Below are 25,432 nucleotides of genomic sequence, written 5' to 3'. Positions count from 1 at the left end.
TTGCGGAGAGCTCTTTCATGGTTTGATCCTCCTCATCCACCACATATCAAAGCTGCTCTGTTCAGTTGCTGACTGTAGAGGCCATTTGGGGACAGGGAATTCAGTGTTACTTACAAGAAACCAGTCTGAGATTATATAATATATATGACATTAGAGCAGGGCGATATGACCAAAAATATTTATCATGATATACATTTGAAAATTTGTGATAACGATATAACTGACGATATAATTGACACTAGACAAATTATTTTCAACTCCACAACTTTATTAGTGCAAACAAAAAACCATCAATGTATTTTCACTTAAACAAGCAGCTGTTTTTTATGTGCATTAAAGTTATATAAAAATTTAACAGTGCAAATGCAAATTCCTTGCTGACAATTTAACCAAAAGGCATTTCCAGTGGAAATTGGCCAACATATCCTCAGCATAACCATGTATAATATCCACAAAACTTAAAAAGAGGTTATACACACACAATAATAATAATAATATTATGTTGAAGCGCAGTACGTATCACTCCGCGAGGCTCCTGCCTACAATAGCCGTAATACTCCGACAATCCATCAAGCGGTGCGGGTTCGTAGCTTAGCAAAGTCGTACTAAAACATTTGACTGATTTGCTAACGCCGTGTACCACATAAAGGTCAGTAAACACAACCAGAATTCATACATAAGGCCCATGGGATTATAAGGGGTACTGTCGATTTTCAGAAAAATCAAAGGATTGGTTTTAAGTGTGCCGTATTTTCCAAAAAACATGGTAATAACGACGGCCCGCTAGCATGCTCTACCAAAAATAGTGCTTTGGTGTGTGTCTGACGGACGAAAGCTAAACCAGTTCCACATCACTGAAGTTGCAGCATTTTTACAAACCAATTCTGGTTCATCCGTTTCATTCAACGATCCGCTTTCGTCCTTCTCATTCTGCGTCGTCGCCATGCTTTTTCCGCCATGTGCGTATGAAAACAAAGGCACTGCGCATGTGCGTTTTACCCATATTCTATCGTGATATTTCGTTTTCTTATCGTTGCCCATTATACCGGTATTACCGTGAATAGTATGATATGGCCCAGCTCAATATGACATCAACATCAGGAGATGGGTACACTGGTCACAGAGTGAAGGGCATGGTCAAAAAATATTCAGGTAGGTCATGACATTTAAATGAAGCTCAGCTGGTATTAAAGGGGACAAAAGGGTGTGACATGAAACTGCCTCCCACACCATTACACCCCCTCTTTGAATCTGCTGCTGGAGCTCATCTGCTTTAAGGCTGACGTGTTGCGTGTTCAGTGTGATGTAACAGATGTGTGATGTAATGGGTGGTTATTTGAGTTACTCGTTCTGTCAGTTCAACCCAGTCTAGCTGTTCTTCTATGACCTTTGCCATCACAAGGCATTTTTTATTCATTTAACTGGATCATTTTTCCTTCCAGACGTTTCAGTAAAGCCTAAAGTTGTGCATGCAAGTGTAAGTAGATCCTCTTGGCAATATGCATTTAACTGCAATGTGCTTCAAGAGTTTGACGTATTTGTCCTTAGATAAGCAGTTGGGGAGCATACCTTCTAGACAGGTTCCAAGTTTCCATAACAGAAGGCAGCAACTGTAAAGTGGATCACTTTCATGTTTCTTTGAGGAGACGGTGACATGACACCAGTGCTGGGGCAGTATGACCTGTATTTGTATCGCAGTGTTTTTTAGTCTTTTTACAGAAGCAGGCCTTTTATATATTTTCACAGTAAGTTGTTTATCTGTCAGGATTGTGCAGAATAAAAAGCGTTTTACTGTCATAATAAAAACTAAATAAACATAGAGGGTTTTTTCTTTAAATGATTAAATAAAATAAAAAAATCTACTCTTGGGCTATCTTTAAAAAATATATACATTTGAAAAGGGCTCTAGAGGCAGTTTTCAACATAGACTGTATATAAAAGATGGTCCTATCCACCATACCATAACCTGTTGCATAGTGAAGTCCTGGGTTGAAGCCTCAAACAGCATTTTCACTACTTTTTCAAACAGTCAGGAATAAATGGCGGGTCTGACAGTGAAATCAAGGGACACTGCATTCCCTGCTTTATCTTCCATTCTGACTGTAGTGAGGAACATAAGTTACTAATTGAACTGCATCTTACTGTCACTGTGACCTGAAACTAGCGACTGACCTCAAAGTCATTCACAAAGTGTTTATTGAGGTCGAAGAGCAAAGCAATCATTTTCCTACAACTGAAAGTCTTTGTGCAAGGCACTTGTCATTGGCTGTACTTGTTCAGACCTGGAAGCTGTGTCCAATTTGTACATATAGTAAAAGTTTCAGTTCACTGTATTGCCACATTTTGGCTTACTTTTTAAATGATTGTGGTGTTAATTGTTAATCCATTGTCATATAAAACACCTGTTAATAAAATAATCGTGAATTATTATTTGTCAATCTAATATAGTTTTGTTTTGTTTTTTTTGTTTTTTTGTTATAAAGAGGGTGCAGAGACCATACAGTTCCCCTCCCAATATGCTCTAAAATGCATATAATATATTATGTATAATCTCTGGGGAAAACCGTGTTGAGCGTTGTCTCTTCACCGATATAGCGATATTTGAAAAGATCATATTATGCATGAAATTAGGACTGGTATACCGGATGTGCGGCTATATCTGCTAGCATTACAAGTCACATGAGTAAACAAGAGGCTGACGTCCACACTTCCTTACATAGTTGACCTCCAGACCTGTATATGAAAATGACATAATTACAGGAAACTCTGTGCTGCTTTGAGATGTGAGTTTGCGGCAGGTCATGCATGAGTCTGTGTTCTCGCTGTGATTTCTTTCTAAACATCTATCACTGAGCAAGCAGTGAGGTGAGTGGAATGTGAGAGGAGACAAAATACACAGCCGAGTTAACAGTACTTTTACATTTAATTGCAAATACTGATACTGTGATCGACCCTTTTGCTGGTCACTTATGTACTGCTTTCAGCTGCTGCCTTATTCATCACAGGTCTCCACATACAACCCTCAGACCCTCAAAGGGATTCCTGGTTGTTTTAGCATGTTGCTGTTGTTCATCTGCATTAATGCAGTTTCTGTGATGGTCAGGATGATTTACTTTGATTTGTGATAACAGTAGGTACTTCTTTTTTTTTAGTTTATCAGATGTCACTACACCTTATTCAAAGCAGCAGTCTCCTGAATCTGACTTGCACCATTTACATTGTATTATCTGTTCTCTGAGCACTTCCTCCGCAGAATTGCCTGTTTTCTTATCTATATAGTAAATCTTTTCCTGTTAATGCGTATATCAGTCATGAGGTAGGTTGTACTGCTTTTTTTTATGCGCATGCTTTAGTTGTTACAGCAAGCCATGTGCTAGATTCCTGTTGGACATGTGAATAATTACAATCTGGCCTCTGATTGGCTATTAGTAGGCTTATAGAATGTGGTTGCCTGGATACCGGGGCCTCACTATGAGAGAGTGACATGGCTTTGGAATGTTCAGGTTCAGTTGTTCCAGTTATTTACCCCCCAAATTTATGTCTCTTCAGCCGCCACGCCTTCTGTATAAAATCACTTTGAGACTTTAACATGTAGATGTCCATCTATCTGCAATGCAGTAAATAAAATGTTGATTTAATATTATACACTCATTTACCACACAGGCAAGCAAATGTAAGAGAAAGGAAATGACTCAGCCGCTTTACTGCATATACGAAGTGCAAAGTATGCTTAAAGGTTTAACCTACAACCCATATATTTTTCCCTCCTTTTGGAGTCACTTTAAACATCAAGCTAAAGTACTTTGCGACTGTAGGGAAAGGAAAAGCTGCCTTTCAGAAACCTCAGCATTTTAGTGTCTGCCAAGGTGAGTTGAGAGGAAAGCAAAACGGCAAAATATGATCACTGAGAAACAAGGAGCCTTACGAACAATAATAAGGTTAAATTCATGTGTTGTAAGATTTGTTAAAATGGAAAGTAAAGGGGCCTAATCTTTAAAATATAGACGAGCTGGGCTGGTTCCACAGTAGAGGAACGTGATGGCCAAAGGTTCTGCCTCCAGTTTTATTTTTGGAAACTCTCTGAACCACAAGTCTGCACTCTGACAATTGTGTACTCTATTGGAATAATGTGAAAATGCCAGGCCTTAAAAATGCGATGCAGCTTTGTATGCACTGAGAAGAGTTTTAATACCGTTTCTCGATTTAAAGGGAGCTTATGAAGGGAAGCTTTTATGAGAAAATGTGTTCTTTTTGTTCTGGTTGCTCTCAGTACTGTGTTTTTGTTTTTGTTTTTTTTATGGGAAGGTGAATTAAAGGCTTTTCAGAGAGAGAGGCATGCAGACATCCTAAAAACATGAAAATATAAAAGTTCAATTAGGAAGTAACAATGCACCAACAGTTTTTTTTCACTGTCTTGTGACAGGATGTTCCGTTTTGTTGACAATGCTGCACAGTCGTCGAGACTGTTACGTATGAGACAAAGAATATATTCTTGTCAAAAATGACTCCCGAGATTTCTCGTAGTAGCAATAAAGGCCAAGGTAACATCACCGAATACACATGTTAAGACTGTGTTTCCCTGAGGTTTTTGGCCAATATACTTAGTTGGCTTTAGAAAAAGAAAATTACAGGTCATCGAATTCGTTGTGCCTTCAGATGTTTTTGTAGTTTAACCAACTGATGTGTGTGTTCTGGTTGTGTGTTTGAGTCTCATCTGCATGGAAATAGAGATTTATGCACTGTTTCTTTGTAACATTCCCTAAGGAAGCACGTTTAAGGTAGAAAGTATCTATCCCTAACACAGAACCCTGTGGAACTCCATGGCTACATACAGGAAAGAATCATCTCAGACATAAAAACATGGGGAACTTGAATTATTATGTTAAAAACCTGTGCTGTGTCAGTTTATCTAGTAGGACAAGTATAGAGATGAGTACAGTAGTCTGAGATTGTGACAAGATTGTTGGTGGCATTTGCCGTTTCTGTGATAAATCCTGACCTAGACAGACTTTAATGATACAGCTGTGAGAAAGATGTGATGTTCAAAATGGTCACCATTTTATTTTTAAAGATATGAAGAGTCATGTGATCATTGGTGGTGTCAGTCTGGCTACAGTGCTGGGTTTTTTTCCAGTCAGCAATGAGCAATATGCAATTCTGCCATTACTAAAGGCATATTTTTCAATGTTGTGATACTTTGGGTGAAATTCTTCCACATTAGTAAAACTCCCACCTCCCATGCAGCTGTATCGCAGCTGTATGAAGTATTTATATTTTGCAAGACTAGCTGCTATTTTTTAAAAGTTAATATGCTGTAAATTAGTAAGAAGTATGAAGTGTCCATACATGCTTTTTCTAGTATAATTATTTTACTCAGGGTTCCAGGGGATTTTATCTTCCTCCAGCCTACAGTGGGTGAGTGGCGAGGACCGGTCCTGCGTGCGTTAACACCCACGCTTGTAGTCGCCACTCCTATCATTCCTGTGAGCATGTTGCAGTAATCACCGCCACCATCACCAATACTAAAGCTAAAGTTATGAGCCCTGATTTACAGTAAATGTTATTTTAAATGATAAACATTCATACTGGTATCAGTGCAAGGTGCTGTCAGGTTTGGTGAGATTTTATTTGTTTAACTTGGACAGGGTGTAAAAACATCACGTCCCTACCACAGTTTCCAGCACCTACTCAAAAAAAAAAAGTGTCTCATCAGCAATCTCAGTATTAGTAATTTCATAACTCTGTCATTGATGGGACGCTTCCTTTTATGAAGAAAGTTAACAGACTATTAATACTGAGAAAATTCTGGTAATGTGATCGCTGACTTTGAAATAATTTAAAGCTCAGCCGTCTGTTAAAGCAATCTGTACAGTCCACCCCAGTGTGTGACTCAAGCTGCGTGTGTGTGTGTGTGTGTGTGTGTGTGTGTGTGTGTGTGTGTGTGTGTGTGTGTGTGTGTATTTATAATATATTTATTAGGGTTGCAACAATACACAAAATTCACGGTTCGGTTCGATACTTTAGTGTTATGGTTCGATATTTTTTCGATACAAAAAAATGTTCATGGTTTTTTAATTTGTCATTTATTAAAATTATAAATATATATTTTAACTCAAAAGTACAGTTTTTAAATTTAATGTTGCTGAAACAAAAGTACCACCCAGCACGCCCCTGCGGGCGGTTTATCCTTCAAGCTCGGGTCCTCTACCAGAGGCCTGGGAGCTTGAGGGTCCTGCGCAGTATCTTAGCTGTTCCCAGGACTGCACTCTTCTGGACAGAGATCTCCGATGTTGTTCCCGGGATCTGCTGGAGCCACTCGTCTAGCTTGGGAGTCACCGCACCTAGTGCTCCGATTACCACGGGGACCACCGTTACCTTCACCCTCCACATCCTCTCGAGCTCTTCTCTGAGCCCTTGGTATTTCTCCAGCTTCTCGTGTTCCTTCTTCCTGATATTGCTGTCATTCGGAACCGCTACATCGATCACTACGGCCGTCTTCTTCTGTTTGTCTACCACCACTATGTCCGGTTGGTTAGCCACCACCATTTTGTCCGTCTGTATCTGGAAGTCCCACAGGATCTTAGCTCGGCCCTTGAGGGCATCTCCCATTTTGACCTCGGGACTTCCAGGTTATACTCTGCACAGATGTTCCTGTACACTATGCCGGCCACTTGGCCATGGCGTTATATATGGTTCGATACTTTGGTGTCACGGTTCGATATTTTTTCGATACAAAAAAATTTTCATACCTTTTTTAATTTGTCATTTATTAAAATTATAAATATATATTTTAACTCAAAAGTACAGTTTTTAAATTTAATGTTGCTGAAACAAAAGTAATTAAAAAAATTAATATATCTCAGGGCTCTCAAAATTTCAAAATCCCTGGTAGCCCTTTGGGCAGGGACTCTTCAGTTTTTGGTAGCCCAAAATAAATTTAAGTAGCCCGTATAAAAAAGAGAGCAATTTTTTGATTGATGTTTTGTTTCCTGTTTTGTTTCCTTTACAATATTATACATTAAAGTTTAATATTGTAAAGGAAACAAAACATTAATCAAAAAATTGTTGAAAAACAAATTACAACATTGTATAAAAATTGCAATCATCAACTCAAATACTTGGTTCTAATTGAACAGAAATTTCTATGAACTTGTAAGAACTGTGTAGGACATGAATCAATCTGTGTCAGATCCTGAATTTGAAATTTCCGCTGAAGTCACGGGTAAGAGACAAGTGGAACCAAGATCTAGGCCATTTGCTTTTTGAAGTTTGCAAAGACTGCTACATTTTGCCAGTGGTAGTTCACTCTTTGCAACATAGTACGCTGTTCTAAACAGATTTTTCAGGTTTATTTTTAGTATGTTATTTGCAATTGGTGTTTGTTCTGGGAAAGATATTGCAGACTGAGTAATAATGCGTTTCTTGCATTTCTCATGGGTTCTAATGGGGGCCTTTCTTAAAATGACTGGTCCCAGTAACAAAGGCGCTTGTCGACTCAGAAATCGAGAGAAAACCAACAACACACCTGGCAGAACATCATGTTATTTACACGGGTGCACATAAGTGGTCCGCATGTCGGCATTCGCTGTCAAAATAAAATACGCGCACCAGATAAGAAGTTGCAACGCGCGTTTGCGTCCATATAAAAAGCACTGTTTTTGTGCGCTAGAGTGGGATTTTCACGGCACATTCCGCACCACATCTCTGTGCGTTCATCATTTGTTTGAAGCCAGCTCACCTCCTGCAACCACTTTTCCGAGAATACGTGCTTCTTTTGTGGTTCGGACTCCTTCTGACATTTGTTTGGAGGTGGAGGAACATCACAGTAATTGCTTAAAGGAGCTTCTTCGACATCTTTAAGAGTTCTAAACAAATGTCTGTCCTCCTCCAGAAAATCTTATGTATGCAAACACGCGTTGCAACTTCATATCTTGTGCCCGTTTTTTTTTTTTTGTTTTTTTTTTTGACAGCGGATGCGCACCTGCGGACCACTTATGTGCAGCCCTGGTTATATAGCTCGTCATATTGCAGCCACAGAAATTCTTTTGTCCATGAAACCATAAAGCTGCACTTTCTTTTTGCCTTATAGTCTGATTTGTCATAACTTTCACCCATAATCTTCACCCTGACACATACACATAACGGTCAGCGATTCCCTGCGCGATCAACCTCTCATATGTTTAAGCTTGCTGCGGGAGATTTCACTTGTCATGTTTGCATAGTAAGCTAACGATTGATAAGACGATGTCAGAGGAATTGGTGCACAAATTATCATCACTCACCAATCAGTACTGTTGCTCTCTATACACAGTTCGCGCGATTGCAAAGTGAAAGCAAAAAACAAGCGCAAATTCAAACGCGATTTCAATATGTCACATTGACAGTGGCTCATCGATGCCAATGACATAATTACCCAGCTACATTTCCGAAAGAATGCAAAAGCATTGACATATATTTTTCCTTCCTACAATAGCCCGACTGGAAAGATCGCTAGCCCCGGGACGTCGGGCTAGCGATTTTGCGAGCCCTGTATCTGATTGAGGAATCACTCATCTTTGGAAAAGAGAGTTTATTACAGAGAAATGGCTCTTTCCAAAATAAAAGCTATACTATACGCTTCTTCTGGGCTATATTTTCAGCAGCATATCCGGTTGTTCAGTCTGACGTCACTAGCCGTGTCTGGGTCTAAACTCCGCTGCAAGTCCATATATCAAACGATCACTGTGGCATTACTGAGAGTTGAAAAACTGTCTAAAGTCTTTCATCTTTAGTAAAATGATCAGCGTTCTGCTCTACCAGGTGTAACAATTGAGTTTAACATCCAGGCATCCATGAAAACGGAATTTATGACATTTAACGGAGTTAGAAGTTAGCAGGGAGTTAGCTCGCTAGCTTCTATCTAAATACAATATAGCATGTCCTGACTGCGGGGTTTTGGAAACAAATTCAAACGTACAGCTCTGTTATCACTTCCAGCATAAATGAAGACAGAAAACTAAACAGCAGTGACGTTTGTAGGGTTACTGAAGTTGGGCTAGCTGGTATATAATGATGTGCTATGTGACCGCTAGCGACACAGCTATGCTAGCATAATATAGGGCTTTGGCGTTGACGTCACGCCGCAATGCATTGTGGGAGCGCGGCACCATTTTCGGGGTCTACGAATCAAATCAAACACACTGTGTTGGAACAACGATTACAAGATGCTTAAAAGCAGCTCAATAGAGAATAGACTGTATAGAGACCGATTGCGTCCAGAGGCGAAGCGGCGGTACTTGCAGAAAATAGCGTGCATTGGAAATGTGGACCCGTATGAAATACGGCCGTGGAGTAGAAACCCTGAAGACCAACCGCTATTGACGTAGCCTGACATATTTCATACCTTATCTGTGGAATCAGCGCGTAAAAGTCGTCATTCAAACAAAGGTAAGTCAGCTCAAGTACTGCGTGTGAAATGCGTTTGATTTCCCTGCAAACATTCACATTAGTGCAGCATAAATTCATTCATGAGGGGAAATTACAGTGAGAACATGTGGAGGCTGTTAGAGGGATAACATAGTGAGTTCAGTGCATTGATGTGACATTGTCCTGAAGGATTGTTATTCTTTATGGTTAAAGAAATTGCAATGATTTATTAATGTTTATTATAAATAATCCTAATTACACATCTTGCTTCCATATTTGTATCTTGTGTCACTAAAAATACATTTTATTTTAATTTTATACATTGATTAATGACCTGCAGAATCTCCTTATCATATTAAGTGATTCATAATTGTCACTTTATGCTTTCTCCATCTCTAAAGTGATGACATCCTTGCATTACATGCTTTAGGTTCATTTTCTGCAGGCAGGTTTCTGACAGAGAACAGACAGATTTACACTATAACCTGCAGCGTTCTATAGATGGACACATAAAGAAATGCATAATTACATGTGTGTGCTAACTTTCTAAACACTTTGTTACATTTATGATAAAGTAGATAAAACACATTTACGTCGGCCTTGGCTCATAGTTCTTGTCTTTAAATGAACTTTGTCTGTGTGTGTTTCAGGTGCTGCTCTCTCAAAGACTGAATGAACCAGCATTGCAGCCATGGGTCACTGTGAGCATCACAGGGAAGGTTGAAGTCGCCCACTGCAGCTGTAAGGCCGGAGTCGCAGAGACCTGCACCCACGTCGCTGCTCTTCTGTCTAAAGTAGACGAAACAGTGTTGATCCGTGGCACAAGGACTGTTACAGATGAACCTGCATACTGGGTTTTGCTGGGTAATGTGACCAAGATACAGCCAGAGGTTGGCCATAAGATAGACTTCTCCTCTTCAGCTGCCCAAAAAAAGGCTCTTGATCAAAACATAAACAGACCATCTGTAGTGACAGGTAAAAGGAGCCGTCCTCAAAAAAGAAATCCCACCTGCTACTGTGGAGGAGTTGTCACTGCTATTGGATACTTTGCTGGAACACGGTAAAGCTGTGGGTTGTGGGAATGACCCATAATGTTTTATCTAGGGGTCTAGATTTATGCCTGTAGTGCACTGCTGTGTAAATAATTTGCATTTACTGAATATGTACTGACTGAGTCCCACTGTTCAAAAGTTGAATAAAGAAACAAAATAATTTTGCCTTTTTTTTTTTTATTAAAACCACTTTATAGAGCATCACATCAGTAACAGTGTAAAATCCATATCATTTACAGTTTACAAATGACAAAATGTTTACACCAAATCATGAGTGTTTACATGATATCACCCACTACTAACGTTACTTTATTTACTGTATCTTTTGAAAAAATAACAGCACAAGACTTAAGAATATTTAACAGGAGCAGGTTTCATTTTTCCCTGGTTTTACTACCACACTGTTCACTAAACGCAGCAAACCTTCACCATCTTATCCAGGAGGGTCACCTCTTCACCCTCACATGGAAGAAGTAATTTGATTGGCATGGTGGTATGTTTGAAGCAGGTCCCTTGTGTAGCGCTGGAACTCAGTCACGATGTTTCATCCATTTCATAGGCTGGTTTGCTGCAATAATGCCAAATAATTAGCAACTCTAAATAGAAGGTAGTTCTGCAAAATCACTCAGTAGGATGTTTGTTCTAATTTGCTATGACCTCAGAGCGCATCGAAAATGAAACTTAATAGGCTATAAAGAGTGATATGAACATATTTAGAACTTACCGGTGTTGTGCCAAAAAGTGATTGTCTGCCAAAAACTGATTTCCGGTATTTGCCAAAAACTGATTGCTCGTATTTAAACTGCTATAAGTAACTTGTTGGCCTATAATATGTGAAACATATGTCAAATGCATCCCTCATGGATGACACAAAGTCATATTGAGCCACAAACAACATTCGTGTAACAAGGTAGAAGCCGCAATCAGTTTTTGGCAGCGACTTTTATAGAACCTTTATTTATGCAGTTAAAAAAAATCTCATTAACATTAAAAATGTCTTTTGTAAGAGTAAGACAGCAGAAATGGCAGCAAATATTACAATAGTTCTGTAAAAATATTGTAAGTGGGGGAAAAGGACCGGATTGGTTATAATGTGAGTACAATAACACAGAGTTATAAAGATACTTGAAAAAACAGATAATCTTTTAATTCTATATATAACCCCTTTGTAAACGCTGTTCACCGAAGTCTATTTACCAACATACGTAAAGATATTACACATAAAAAATACACGGAAACATTGGAAATCACTTTTTGGCAGGCAATCACTTTTTGGCACAACACCGGAATGAAAATGTCTGGAGCACCAACAGATATTTGGAGATGGAAGAGAACTGCACGTCAGCTCGTCTCACAGCTGCTATCCAGGCTGGACGCCTTCGTTTGCTAACATCGATACACGAGCTGCTTCCGGGTTGGGAAAGAATGAAAAGATAAACCATTTTCAACCTTATTCTCTTGCCGGTCGTGCGATCGAACATTGCAGCCGACCACACAGCAAATACGAACCGTGGCTGTTGTGTGTGCTCCCTTTTCACTTGCGCTAGACCCCCAAAATGGCGGATCGGGCCAAAATCCTTTCCACGCCCACCCCCGTGACATCACGCTCCAAAGCCCTATAAACAAGCTAACTTTTTTTCCACTCGATAAAAGTTAACGTGAGTGTTCTCGGTGGTCAGGAACAAATGTAATCGCATGGCAGGATGCTGTAAAAGGACCAAACTTCAGCCAGGAGAACAACTGAGATAATCCATCCATAATACCAGGTTAGTCATTCATATACTGCTGCATGGGCTGGGCTGTAGTTACATCCTACGGTTTTAAAAACTGAGCTTAAATAAACGATTAGTGGTAATAAAAGCCGAGGGAGGTCAACAGGGATCACTGACTGTTTTAGGAGCTTTTTGAGATCAAATAGAAGAAAATACAAAACATTAAACATGTTAACAACACAAAAGCCATATTAAACGCAGACTACTTTAGACCCGGAAGTAGGATTCGTCGCGTCATCACTGAACAACCGGATTGTAGCGGGTCAGGGCTGTTCGGGGTTCTGTTTGTACAGTTATATTTTGTTTATGTTGCCATAGTGACGGGTGACGCCCTCTCGCTGCGACGGTGTGTCCTTCCGGGGTCAGAGGGCGCCCCGTGTGTTGTTGTTGTTGCTGTGCGGTTGCCGCGCTGAGCAGTTATCTAGCGGCAGTGTTCTTCTGCAGATGTCAATAAACGGCTGTGCTCCCTGGCTAGCTCACGGGAAGCAAGACCAAACGACACCTCCGTCTCCTCGTTGTCTGAGCTCGCCACATTGGTGTCAGAAGTGGGATGATGGTGGCACTCCATGTTCTGACCCGAGTGACTTTCCCCCGCCGGTCGTGACCGACCGGTGCGCCAAAAGAAGGCACCCGGACATTTGCAGGACTTTGTGTGGGGTAATGGGGTCGTCGGGGACGACTGACCCCTTAGGTGGGGACTATGTAGCGGGTCAGGGCTGTTCGGGGTTCTGTTTGTACAGTTATGTTTTGTTTATGTTGCCATAGTGACGGGTGACGCCCTCTCGCTGCGACGGTGTGTCCTTCCGGGGTCAGAGGGCGCCCTGTGTGTCGTTGTTGTTGCTGTGTGGTTGTCGCGCTGAGCAGTTAGCTAGCGGCAGTGTTTTTCTGCAGATGTCAATAAACGGCTGTGCTCCTTGGCTAGCTCACGGGAAGCAAGACCAAACGACACCTCCGTCTCCACCTTGTCTGAGCTCGCCACAATATTAAACATATCAGGTCCCCATAAGGAGAATCATGTGCTAACGGCTGTCTAAATGACTCGGGTAAAGTTTGTAGCATGCATGCTTGTTGTTTTTGTCTGCTTCCACTTGTCTTTGCGCTAGGATGATGTCGGTGTAACCGTGTAGTCATATTCGTTGTGTTCCCACTAGTGCTGTCAACGTTAATCTCGTTGAAATGACGTTAACGCCACAACACGGCAAATCTCCGTGCGTGGGGCTAGACGGCCAACACATTAATGAGCTAACTGCGTTAACATACTAGTTCCCACCCATGTAATTGAGCATTGCGTGGCACATCCAACATACTGTTTTACTTTAGTCCATGACGCGCTTACCTTCAGGGTCATACGTCACATGAAAACCAAAATAATTCCAAACGCCAGATCTGAACTATTGAGCATAAGGACAATAGTTTGTGGCAATCTGTTGATGTAATTAGCTGTAATCAATAATAAAGAGTTGCACTAGTGATCCAGAGCACAGCTAACTATTGAATATTAATTCCAATCATGTCTTGGGCTTTTTTTCTACTTACATGACTTTACTGACTGGCTGAACTACAGGATGGACTCCAACCCTGATTCTGTATTTGAGGATAGCCTAAGAGTCTATAGCCATGCTAGCATTTGCTGCATTCAGCATGTTCAGTTCAGCTCCATGTGGGTCAGGAGGTCGTGCCCTTTAGGCAAAGGGTAATCCTGGTTGGGTTAATCCATACAACCTCATCTGCAGGCCTGCATAATAATGGTCAGGCCAGGTGGCTGCCCCTCCCTGAGCCTGGTTCTGAAAGTACTTCCTGTTAAACTGGAGATTTTCCTTCCCACTTTCGCAATTAGGGTGTCATGGACGTTGACGGATTGTTGTGGTTTTCTCTCCATTATTGTAGGGTCTTTACCTTAGAATATAAAGTGCGTTGAAGCAACTGTTGCTGTGGTTTGGCGCTGTATAGATAGAATTAAATTAAAATCACATACATGGAGTTAAACTGCTGTTAAAATGAGTGGTCCCTGAGCTCGTTGACTCAAATTGCAGGGGAAAACCATTTCTCTCATCTTCTTTGTCGCTATTGTGCTTTATTTAGTTTGGTCACACCATTGGCATTCCCCCTCATTCACTGTACATGGGAATAGCATTACATTAGGGTGTGAGCCTTTATACTGTGCCAGTTTGCGTGTGAAGAGAGGGCTATCATATCAGCTGTGTGAGAGTTTAAGCAGCACGCTTGCAGCAATCTGCTTTTTCACTCCCCAGCTCCTTTATCCAGCCACAGCAGTTTTCCTGTGGGTTATTCTTCCTATCCCTCCACAGGAAAGCCGTCCCCCGCTGCTGCTTCCTATCCTGAGCTTTCCTCCTTGCCCTTGGAGTTGGACAGCCCTTTTCCTTCGACACTATCGTTCCACGTTGATAACTTAAGAAGTTTTTAAGTGTCTGTTTTATGAGTAGTACATGTGTTTATTGTGGGGGCCTCCTGTCTCTGAATAGTTACCTGTCAGCGATGAAGATTAAGTCCAGAGATGTGATCACTGCAGAAGCTTCACATATGTTTGCTTCCTACTGTCTCGCTTTACCTTCCTGCTATTGCTTTGTCCTGATTTGTATACATAATGGGGTTGTTTATTCGTGTTCTGCTCTTCCAGGAACATGGAGGCCTTCTTCGAATCTTCCCAGAGGGAAAGGCCCAGTTTGCCGACATAGAGCCAAAATTTGACCGTCTGCTTTTGTTCTGGTCGGACAGACGGAACCCTCACGAGGTTCAGCCCGCTTACGCCACAAGGTCAGTGTCTAAGTGTGTCCGCTGCACATGCTCAGACAGTCTCGTTCTCTTTTACGGGAGGCTCACTGCTCCCGTTCCATCTTCACAGGTATGCCATCACTGTGTGGTATTTTGACGCAGACGAGCGAGCCAGAGCTAAAGAAAAGTACTTAACAGGTAGGATTTAGCGTATCAACTGCACAGTCTTTGCTTCTGGGTATCAACCCCTTTGTGATGTCTTACGTCATCTCTTGTGTGTTTGTTTCCCTTGCGTGCAGGTGCGGGGGATAAAGGAGTAAAAGTTGATCTCAACAAATCGTCAGATCCCAGCTAGTGGGATGCACAGTTCCCCTGCAAACAGCCATTAAGTGCTCTGTCCTAAGAATGTGGCCTATAGTGAGCGTGCGAGTGTGTGTTTTAACTGCCATTAGTATGAGTGGGTGGAAGATCTGTGCTTATGGAGAGAGAAAAAACAGACAAAAATCTGGTGATTTCTGTTCATTTTCAGCCAACCTCTGCGACCCAGCGGAACTTGAATGTCATAACATTGTACTGAAAGGGATAGTATGTTGTTTTTGCTCTATTTTCTTTCACCTCTGGTGAAGGAAGCTTATGTTACAACTGACATTTTCAGCCATTTGCTTTGAACAGGTATTAAGCTCAGAGCAAGTCTTCATCTTTTTTTTTCTTTTTTTTGCTGTTTATTTTTTAAAGGTACAGTGTTCTGCAAATTTGTCATGTGTTATGCTTTTCACAATGAATCAGCTGTTATAATAAGCTACTGTATGTGCTTATGTTTGCAGTCATTTCAGAAATGATCTAAAATTCAGATTCCCGTCAGAACGTCTTAGTTTAAGTTCTTCTGCAGCGCAGTAGATGCTAATGGAGGATACATGAACTCGCGCTGACTGATCATTTGTATTTTCAGCGTTGCAATGTGAATATGCGCAGAAATGCATCTTAAGGCTACCTGAAACGTGATTTCTGAGTCAGTTTATTTACGCATACCAACCTTCCACACGCTGCATGAGCAAATATTTTTAAAGCGTGTCTAATTTGTTTTAATCCAGTATGTCTGGACTAAGCAGTATTTGAACTCTCTAAGCAAGGTGCAAGCCCCCCCCCCCCCCCCCCCCCCAAAAAAAACTTTTTTTTAAAAAGGCATGAACTGTGTTGCTAAAAGCACTTTTCAGATTTGGTTTTATTGCAAATCGTCATCTTCCGATGTCAAACAGTCTTATGCAGTTTTTCCTCACATTATTCAGGCTTAACATGAATTATCGGACTCAACATCAAGTTTGCAAGACACATGCTTAGACAGTATCCTTGAAAAGGACTCTGTTTTTATGTGCAGTCCTGGTTGCACCATATACAGTACAAAGATCTATGCTGCTCCCTGCAGGAAACTTGCTGTACTGCATCTTTTTTTGTTTGTTTGTTTGTTTGGAAGTTTTTTGTCCGTAGATGCGTTGCTGGCTTCAAATTGAAATGAGCATCTATTTTTGGAAATAAAAATAAAAATTTCTCAGTTTCAACAATTGATATGCTGTCTTTGTGCTCTTTTTGGTTTTTAGTTATTTTACGCAGTTACGTTCTAGAGAAGAGCTGACGTGTCTGTGCTCAGAAGTGCTCTCCTTTTCATCACAGCTCAATGGGAAAATGTGTCAGGGCTGCAGAAGCTGTTATTAGTCACGGAGCATGATCATTATGTAACAGTCGTCATGGGTTCACCTAAACCTATTTGTGTTATGTAGGGTTTGAAGATTTGCCATGAGTAAAGGTGACAGCTAAAATTTGTGATATTGGAGTTGCAGTTTAAAAGGACAGAAATTAAAATGCTCCATCGCATTAAGTACAGATAGATTAGATTTGAATAGTAGTAACTGGCTTTTTTTCCATTGTGAAACCCACAACTGCACGCTGCCAAATTTCAGAGGCAGTGAAGCAACCACAAACTGTAACATCTGCGCCATCATCTTGTCATGGGGGAAATGAGGTTATTCTTCTAGCAAGCTCTATTTGGTTTTCATCAATGTGGTTATCTCAGCTATCCAGTTTTTTCTAGTCATCTGCAGATGCTGCGCTGAAATCTCATTTACTGTAGGACAATTTGACACAATGTTGAGGTTCTTTTAAATCACCTGCCAGACACAGTTTCTATTCACTCTTTAGTCTTTGGAGAAGGCTTCAGATCTTTGAAGATGACCCTCCACGCTTCCAATAGCAGAGAGGACAAGTCCTCGTTGTCAGGTGTTCAAAGAAAATGGATCACTCCCTAAAGAGAGTTTAGTCATCAGTACCTAATCTTGTTTTTTTGATTTTCTGTTCCTAAGTGACCACAAACCCTTGTGAGTTCTCCTTTGAGTGTTTCATTAATAGAAGCTGGAGAGGAAAGCCATCTCTTTCTGCTTTCTAGCAAGACTGTTGAAGTTAAGTATCTTTACCGTTAGTTTCTTGTGCTTATCTAGCTCAAGGCACTGACATTTATGTACTGAGAATTACTAGATTCCTAAAAGGAAAAGACATACTCCTCATGTGTTAATGTCATAGATGACTCCAGGTGCTACAGAAGTCTCCACACAGTCTCTGCACATTTTTTGTACAAAAAGATGAGAATCTGTAGCTGCCAAAGCTGTACGTGATCCACATAGAAACTATTCTGGTGTGATATTAAAACTAAACTTCATTTGTACATTATTTTTCTTTTTTGTTTTTTAATATGAACTAAATGAATATCTTCTCTATAGAAACAAATCTGTATGGAAAAAATGAAACTTGTTCATAGATGTTACATAAAACAGAAATACAGGACATATTACAGAGATCAGGATATATATTAAGTAATATTCAATATAAACCTTTACAAGCAGATCAGGCTTTGTACAAAGTGTGTGCAAAATCACGTCCCTTTACTGGGTCTGTATACATACTGGCAACAAAAGTCTATTAGTTCTTTAGACAAAATAGAAAATTGGATGTTTGTAGTCTGAAGGGCACTTTGATCCCAGTGTGCCTTGGTCGGTCAGTCAGTGTGCAAAACTTTACAATTTAAAAAAACAAAAACAAAGCCACAGGTCCGAGGAAGTCATCATGGCCTTCTGTCAGTAGTGGCTGAGCTCCTCTGGAGGAGTGAAGTTGCAACTGTCATCGCCGATGTAGGCGCCGATGCCGCCGCTTTGGCTCCCCCACTCATAACTGTCGGCGGCGAGACTAGAAAGTCAAAAATCAAAACACTTGAAGCATCTCATGAACATTTTTTTCCTGTGCAGCAGTTTCCAGGGAACAGGTTGTGGCACGCTTACCTGGCTTGGATGTTTTGGGGCATTATGCTCCACGCTAGGTCATCGTCACTGTCGTAACGCCGCGGGTTGTCAAAGAAATAGGCCCTAGAGGAGAAGATGTGACCAGGAAGCCCAGTGCCGCTCTGCGGTACAAGACAAACAGAAGGCATCAGCGCAAACACTCAAAGGTAACTGTCCTCCTTATAAACCTGTGATCTCAAGGAGGGTTCCTGACTGGTTTAAGGTAACTGCTGGCTCACCCTGTCCAGTTTAGGCTGTCGAACTCTGAAGAAGAAAACGACAAGAGATGTGGGGAGCAGCTCCCACACGAACAAGATCACTCCGAAGACGATGTAGCCGGTGTCGCCCAGAGTCGACTGTAGGTCTGCCTGAAAGAAAAAAAATTGACGCATGCATTTTAGAATAACATGAGAGCAAAAAGGGGACACATGCAAGTCTTGCTAAATTCTGACCAGCTAGTCTGAACAGTCAAAACACAGCTAATTGGCTTTTAAGAGATAAGAGATAAAATATTTAAAGGAGCTGGAAAACAGACTGATTTCTCTAGAACTTGCACTAAAACCCACTTTTTGTTACATATTTGCAGCAGAGCAAAGAAACAAAAAAGTAAGCTTTAGATGGGCCGGTCTGAGCTAGCATAGCTGCTTCCCCTTGTTTCCACACTTCCTACAGTCTCTTTGTGAGGTATCGATTTACTATAGAGAGCAATCATTCCTCTTATCCAGTTTATCCAGTTAGACAGGAAACCAAATGACATTTTCGGACAAATGCACTCAAACTTAACATGAACCATCGTGACCCCCTCCCCCAGTGATTCACCTGGTCTGAAACGTTGTACCAGTCATAGTCAAAGGAGTTAATACTCTTGTTTGAGAGTGCCAACACCACCAGATTGTAGCAGGCCCTGGATGCGTACAGAAGGATGACGATGGCTCCTATAATCGTCACCTGGCACACTGATGTCCCCTTCAGTTTAAAAAAAACAAAACAAAATAGAATGACTCGTGAATTCATGTTAGGCTGAAAATAAGACAAACTGGTGAGACGTCAAGAAATGGCTTAAAGAAAGTGCTCTAGATCGTCACTAAAAATATTATGTGCTTCCCCTTTCCACGCCTCACCACTCCACTAAGTTTCATGAAACTGTGCTGCTGGGTTTTTTGCATCAGCATGCTCAAAACTTGGAAAACAGACTTCCTTCATGCACAGGAGAAATTTCTGTATCTTTAATTAAGGTGTGATTGGGACACAAGAAGCATGTCCACACCGTATCGAACCTTAAGCTTTCGTATGCACCGCAGCACAATTTGTCACGCACAAGAACGACGCCCAGTTGCTAGGGAACTATCTCTACGTGGCAAGCACAAATTATGTGCAGAAGTGACTCTTCATACAAGGGTGCACAATACCTTTTGATGCTAGTGACGCACCGGCTGTTAAATCAGTCGTAAGTGGCAGTGTTCAGGAAGTCTACACCGCACCAATCCTGCCTGACTTTGAGTTGCAGGACATCTCACCTTGGACTCCAGGTAAATGTTGGCCAGCGACATCTTGGCGATCTTGTAAAGACACAAGGCCAGCGAGATGGCGCACAGGACGAAGAGCGTGTCGTTGATCGCGACCCTCACCAGCACGATGGTGTGGGCTTCTGCAGAGGACATCCTCACCAGCAGGGCGCACACCAGATTGACAACTAAAAACACCAGGCTGATGAACAGGAAGGTGAGATACAGTGGCAGCCTGGTGGTGAGGAAACAAAAACAGGCAAAGATTTATTAACCCCAAAAATTACTATTAAAAAGAATAAGACTCTTTATTTTATTTAAGTCCACCAGCTGGTCTTACCTGTACTTCAAAAGCTCCGGTGCATATTTGGACTTTGCCTTAAAAATAACCTGTGAAAAGGAAACAAACAGTTTCATTCAAATGAGCAATGGCCTTGTGTCAGACTGCTTTCACTTCTCTGTTCTTGCTCTCCGAAACGCACAAGACACTCTGATTAAACAGGAACCTCCAGGCTGTAAAACTATTTAGAGCTGAACTTCGGATATGCAATGGTCACACAGCGCAGGGCCTCAGAAGCTTTGAGCCTTGCTTCTCGTTCGCAACTGTGACTCACATCAAGCGCAATAGGATTTACGCTAAAAATAGGCTTCAGGCAGAGGCCAGAGGAGCTATTATTTTGTATCTGGATTATGTAAGCAGTTGAAGGAATGATTCACTGCATCCCACTTTTGCACCTGATGTGAATGGGAGTCTGTTGCACTGAGAGCAACAGGTAATATTCAGTGGACGACTTACTTCCTATATGAATCACCGTTACAGTGGCATGTCAAGCCCGGGGTCATGGCCTGTATCCTGACAATGCCTCTCTAAAATTCAAAATCCTGAAAAATTAAAAAATAAATAGAGCCATCCATCCAGCCATAGTGGGTGGGCATAAGAAAATTATGACATGAGGTTTATGGACCTATATTAGGTCCATAGGGGGCAATTGTGGCTCAAGAGTTGGGAGTTCGCCTTGTAATCGGAAGGTTGCCGGTTCGAGGCCCAGCTTGGACAGTCTCGGTCGTTGTGTCCTTGGGCAAGACATTTCACCCGTTGAAAGGGGTGGTCAGAGGGACCGGTGGCACCAGTGTCCGGCAGCCTCGCCTCTGTCAGTGCGCCCCAGGGTGGCTGAGGCTACAATGTAGCTTGCCATCACCTGTGTGTGATGACTGGATGTGTAAAGCGCTTTGGGGTCCTTAGGGACTAGTAAAGCGCTATACAAATACAGGTCATTTACCATATTATTAAAATGTGTTTAAACTGGCCAACTTGTTCAATGCAAATGAATTTTATTTATATAGCACCAAATCACAACAACAGTCTCCTCAAGGTGCTTTAGAGTGGAAGGTAAAGTCCCAACAATAGTACTATGACAACCCCAACAATCAGATGACCTTCTGTGAGCAAGCACCTGGTGACAGTGGGAATGAAGAACTCCCTTTTAACAGGAAGAAACCTCCAACAGAATCAGGCTCACAGAGGGGCAGCGATCTGCCTTGACTGGCTGGAGGCTATACCTAGAGTGACCAGGTGGTCCACCTTTCTCCCCGTCCTCCCATCCATGACAGTAGAATACACAGAACAATCACATACATCAGTGTTTTAAAGCAGCTCTCAGCATTTCCACATTATCCCACTCAAATCTACTCTTTGCCCCACATTTAGTTTGTTTGCTAGTTCATTATCACACTGCAAGTTGGATGTTGGACTAACTGGTTTATAAACCAGCTGGGGTGTGACACAATTTTTTTTAGCCCAGACATAGACTTCCCTCATTAATCAAACACTGTGCTGGCACACGAAAAAGAAAAATAACATCTGAGCAACTCACCTGCGCAAAGTACAGGTTCATGAGGCAGAGCGTGAAGAACTGCAGGCAAACGGGGAAGCAATAGAGCAGCCAGAAGGGAAAGGGTCCCAGAGTGTTGGCCGTGACAAAGTTCTTGAAGTAGAAGGAGAAAAGCACGGTGCGCAGCGCCGACCACAGCAGGCACAGAAACAGGAACACGGTCTGGTAGCTGAAGCGCTTGTGTCGGTACCGCAGGACCAGCCAGAGCTGGATGTAGATGAAGATGAAGAGGAGAGAGTAAAAGACGGTGTAGACCACCGTCAGGCCCAAAGTGACGTAGGGTGGCACGGCCGGGCTCAAAGTAGGCAGGGGCTGCGAGTCGTCCGACGCCCAGAGCCCCTTCTCCTCCGCCAGAGCCTCCATGACCTGCTCTCTGTGTCCGGGGTGAGAAGGAGGGGGGGTGATCACCGCCAGCTCCTGCGGCTTCACGGAGCCAGCTTGTCGGCTCTTGTCTCTCTCTCACGGCCGGCTGAAGAGAGAGATGGAAGCCAGAGGGAAAACAGGAGAAAGGGGGAGGAGAAAACAAGGCTGTCAAGACGAGCGAGGAGGGAAAAAACGCAGCAAGTCCAACTTCCTGCAGCCGATCCGGAGAGCGAAGCACGTGATCAGCGATGAGAATGAGCCGTTTGTCAGGAGAGAGAGCAGGAAGCCGCTCAGAGTTGCAAGCAGGAGCTCCGAGAGAGGACCAGCCTCCTCCAGCGCCCCCATCCGCTCCGTTCTGCTCACTCGTTTACGCGACGCATCAGCTGACGCAAGTCGCCGTACCTTTAACCCCGCGGAGGGGTTTCCCACCGCAGCGCAGATCCCGGGAGAGTTTACATGTGTTTACCTTCAGTTCATCAAGATGAGTGAAATAAAGAGTGTAATTAATCACGCAGGGGGAGCTGCCCTTCCGGTTCACACAGTTTAATGACAAAAGTCAGGATCCTTAATCAGTTTTTATTTTTCTTTCATTTTGACTTTTTGAAATGTATTTATTTTTTACTCAGTTTAGTTTCAGTTCCTTTCCAGGGTGGAAAGTAACTAGTTTTTGACGTTTTATAATTTTTTAGTTTCAGTTTAGTTTTTAGTACGTAAAAAATATTTTTACTTCGGTTTATTAGTTTCAGTATTAGTTGTTTCCTTTATTGAATTCCTGTTAATGTATGGAGAGAATGTGTCAGGGTTAAGATTCAGGAAAATCTGGAAAGGTATTATACTGAAACAATGTAATGAACATGTCCGCCAAAGCCTCATCAGGTAAGTTCTGAGAATAAATTTAACCAAATTAACAAATATTAAAACTGAAGCTTTTTACTCGATTTATTTATTTATTTTATTCGCATCTAGTTTTACTTACTGTAATAACCTCATGTTTTGAACGAGAACGTGTAAATCCCAGATCAACATTACGGTTTAAAATGTTTATGAAGTTTAAAGACTTATTATACGGTAATTAATGAATTAATTATTCTTAATGAGATACATTTGCATACAAAAAGGAGGAAAATGTTATTTTTATTTAGCGTCTGGCACTTGTCCTCTTTACAAGACAGAGCCTCAGACTTTCGAGGTTATCTCATTTCAAATTACAGTTAATCAGAATGAATTTGTATATTTAATAGATTATTGCAGTCCAAAGGTCCTTACAGATGACTGACAAGCCAATCGTAAAACAGGGCAAAAATTTAATTTACAAAAAGGACACAAGAATTGAATGAGGTCAATAAAGTAATGATTTTTTTTTTCGGTTTGAACCGCCGGTGCTGTGCTCACAGTCAGAGGTGTTTGCCTCTTTCAGGACATCACTTTAATGCGTCAGGTCACAGGACTTTCTAACATTAGCTTTGCCTCTTATCCACACTGAACTTCAAAAAACTGGATTTAGAAACCTTACTGCCTGTAACTGGAATGAGCTCCAACAAATACAGAAATAAATAAACATGGAGCTACATTTTCTGATGTTACCAGAACATTTCAAAATGATCTATTTATGAATCTGAAATCATTCTCATGCATACTTTTCCTCAACTATGTATAATGTGTCTTTCTATTTCTATGTACATTCTTTCTTGATCAAAGGGGGACATCCTGTTTAAATAAAGGGTGTAATACTGAACATGATCTAGATCCCAGAGCAGAAAAGTCTGTCTGAGCAGTTGAAACCTGAGGTTTTGACTCTCTGAGAAGACTTTTTCCATGTTTAATATGAATATGCAGCACTGTAAGAGTATGTTGATGACACAAAATAAGAAAAAAGTATGATAGGTTGACTTTATGGTATAAAGACACTGTTTATACAGTTAAATTATCATAAAGAAACAGCCAACCTTGGCGAAAGACAAACTTTTAAATGGTCAACAAATGTTTGAACTAATCCTACAGAGGCGATCGTTTCCTGACTTTTAGTTCCTGTTATGAGTCATGATCCAAAAATACTGAATGCTACAGCTTTGATGAAGCAGATCGGTTCTTCATTTGACCTTTCCTGCCTGGAAAACACCCACATTTTTAGAACTTCACAGATACATCTTGCGATGTAGCTTTTTCATTTAAAAAAGTAAGTCCCATGGCTTTCATGACATCATCAGGATTATTTTCTGCCACATTTTAAACTACATCCTGAGTTTCAGAAGACCTCATATAGTTTTCATACATTGAATAGTCCACCTGGTCACAAATAAAACACTTTTTGTGTTTTAAAAATGAAAATGAAATCAAATGTAACATTTCCCTGTAATTCCAACCGCAAGTCACATAATTCAGTTTATGACCCAATCGGTTATTTATCCAATGTGCACAGAAATCTAAGGGACGTTTGTTTGTTATGGTAAATATCCTAGCAGCAAGGTTTTGGTTTCACAAGACCAGGGCATGTGAACACGAAGAATGTCAAGGATGGAGGTCACTGTGATCCATTAATCTTTTAGCACACGGGGACAGTGCCAGCCAGACACCAAACAGGATGCCGTCAGCTACAGTACCTCCGCCTTGGCTGTGAAACCACAGGTTGGTACTCTCCAATATCAGAGATATGTGATTTTGTGTTTGGCCTGTGTAAATGCGAACATAAATGCATAGATTTTTACTTCAAAGATGAATAATTCGACAAGAGGCTTAATTACGGTATGTCTTAATTAGGCCAGGTCAGTGTAGTTTGTACAGAGTGCTGGGATGAACTGTTCTGCTGTTGGGGGATACCATTGCTCTGACATGGAGTGGGAGGTGTGGATGGATGTCTTAGTCCATTCCAAAGTTTAGGTGGGTGGTAAGTGTCAAAGTAACATCCACATGAATGCCAGGACTCAAGGCATTTCCCAGCAGAACATTGCAGTAAACTGACCAGTCAGTGGTTTCACTGTTGTGGCTGTGTACTGTCAGTCTATACAGATAGCATAAAACCTCTTTGTACATGGTATATATCGGTTTCTTTGTTCACTCAGAATTACTTCAGCCTGCCTGCAGCCCTTCATATTGCCTGCATCTCTGGTTTCATCTGTAACAGTATTGGAGTGATAATGAAATGGCACTTCAGTCTGATTATCAGGCCACAGCGTCCTGTTATAGACACATCAAACACCAGCCTGCTGGTTCCTAGGCAACTTGGTAAGAGAAAGCAGACTCGCTCAGACAGTAACGAGTCAGACCTAATGGCATCACCAGCTCTGATGTAAATATCCCAACAAGGGTCCATTGTGTCTCATCATTCAAACGCAGAGAGATCCATTTTATTTCCTACAAACAATGTGCTGTTATGAATAACATTCTCTG

The 25,432-nt window shown here is 41.4% G+C and overlaps 2 protein-coding genes across 3 annotated transcripts in view; one reads left to right on the top strand and one right to left on the bottom strand.

The window, feature by feature from the left end:
* Positions 1 to 16,525, top strand: part of egln1a (egl-9 family hypoxia-inducible factor 1a) — a 35,992-nt gene extending 19,467 nt beyond the window's left edge. For both annotated transcript variants that reach the window (XM_076891843.1, XM_004559731.5), the window contains 3 exons: positions 14,868 to 15,004; positions 15,093 to 15,160; positions 15,262 to 16,525. In XM_076891843.1, coding sequence (XP_076747958.1) covers positions 14,868 to 15,004; positions 15,093 to 15,160; positions 15,262 to 15,317 — 261 coding nt within the window. In that variant the 3' untranslated portion in view covers positions 15,318 to 16,525. The remainder of the gene's footprint in view (positions 1 to 14,867; positions 15,005 to 15,092; positions 15,161 to 15,261) is intronic.
* A 1,273-nt stretch (positions 16,526 to 17,798) lies between these two features.
* gpr137ba (G protein-coupled receptor 137Ba) lies at positions 17,799 to 22,415 on the bottom strand. Its single transcript, XM_004559732.4, has 7 exons — positions 21,665 to 22,415; positions 20,131 to 20,180; positions 19,803 to 20,025; positions 19,105 to 19,251; positions 18,525 to 18,653; positions 18,286 to 18,407; positions 17,799 to 18,193 (listed from the first exon to the last, which is right to left on the bottom strand). Exons 1-7 carry the CDS (start codon positions 22,043 to 22,045, stop codon positions 18,085 to 18,087), a joined length of 1,161 nt encoding a protein of 386 aa, XP_004559789.1. The 5' UTR covers positions 22,046 to 22,415; the 3' UTR covers positions 17,799 to 18,084.
* Positions 22,416 to 25,432: the final 3,017 nt, after the last annotated feature.

This window comes from Maylandia zebra, linkage group LG13 (assembly GCF_041146795.1).
Source record: "Maylandia zebra isolate NMK-2024a linkage group LG13, Mzebra_GT3a, whole genome shotgun sequence".
Taxonomy (NCBI): Eukaryota; Metazoa; Chordata; class Actinopteri; order Cichliformes; family Cichlidae; genus Maylandia; species Maylandia zebra.
This window is presented reverse-complemented; position numbering and strand designations above follow the sequence as displayed.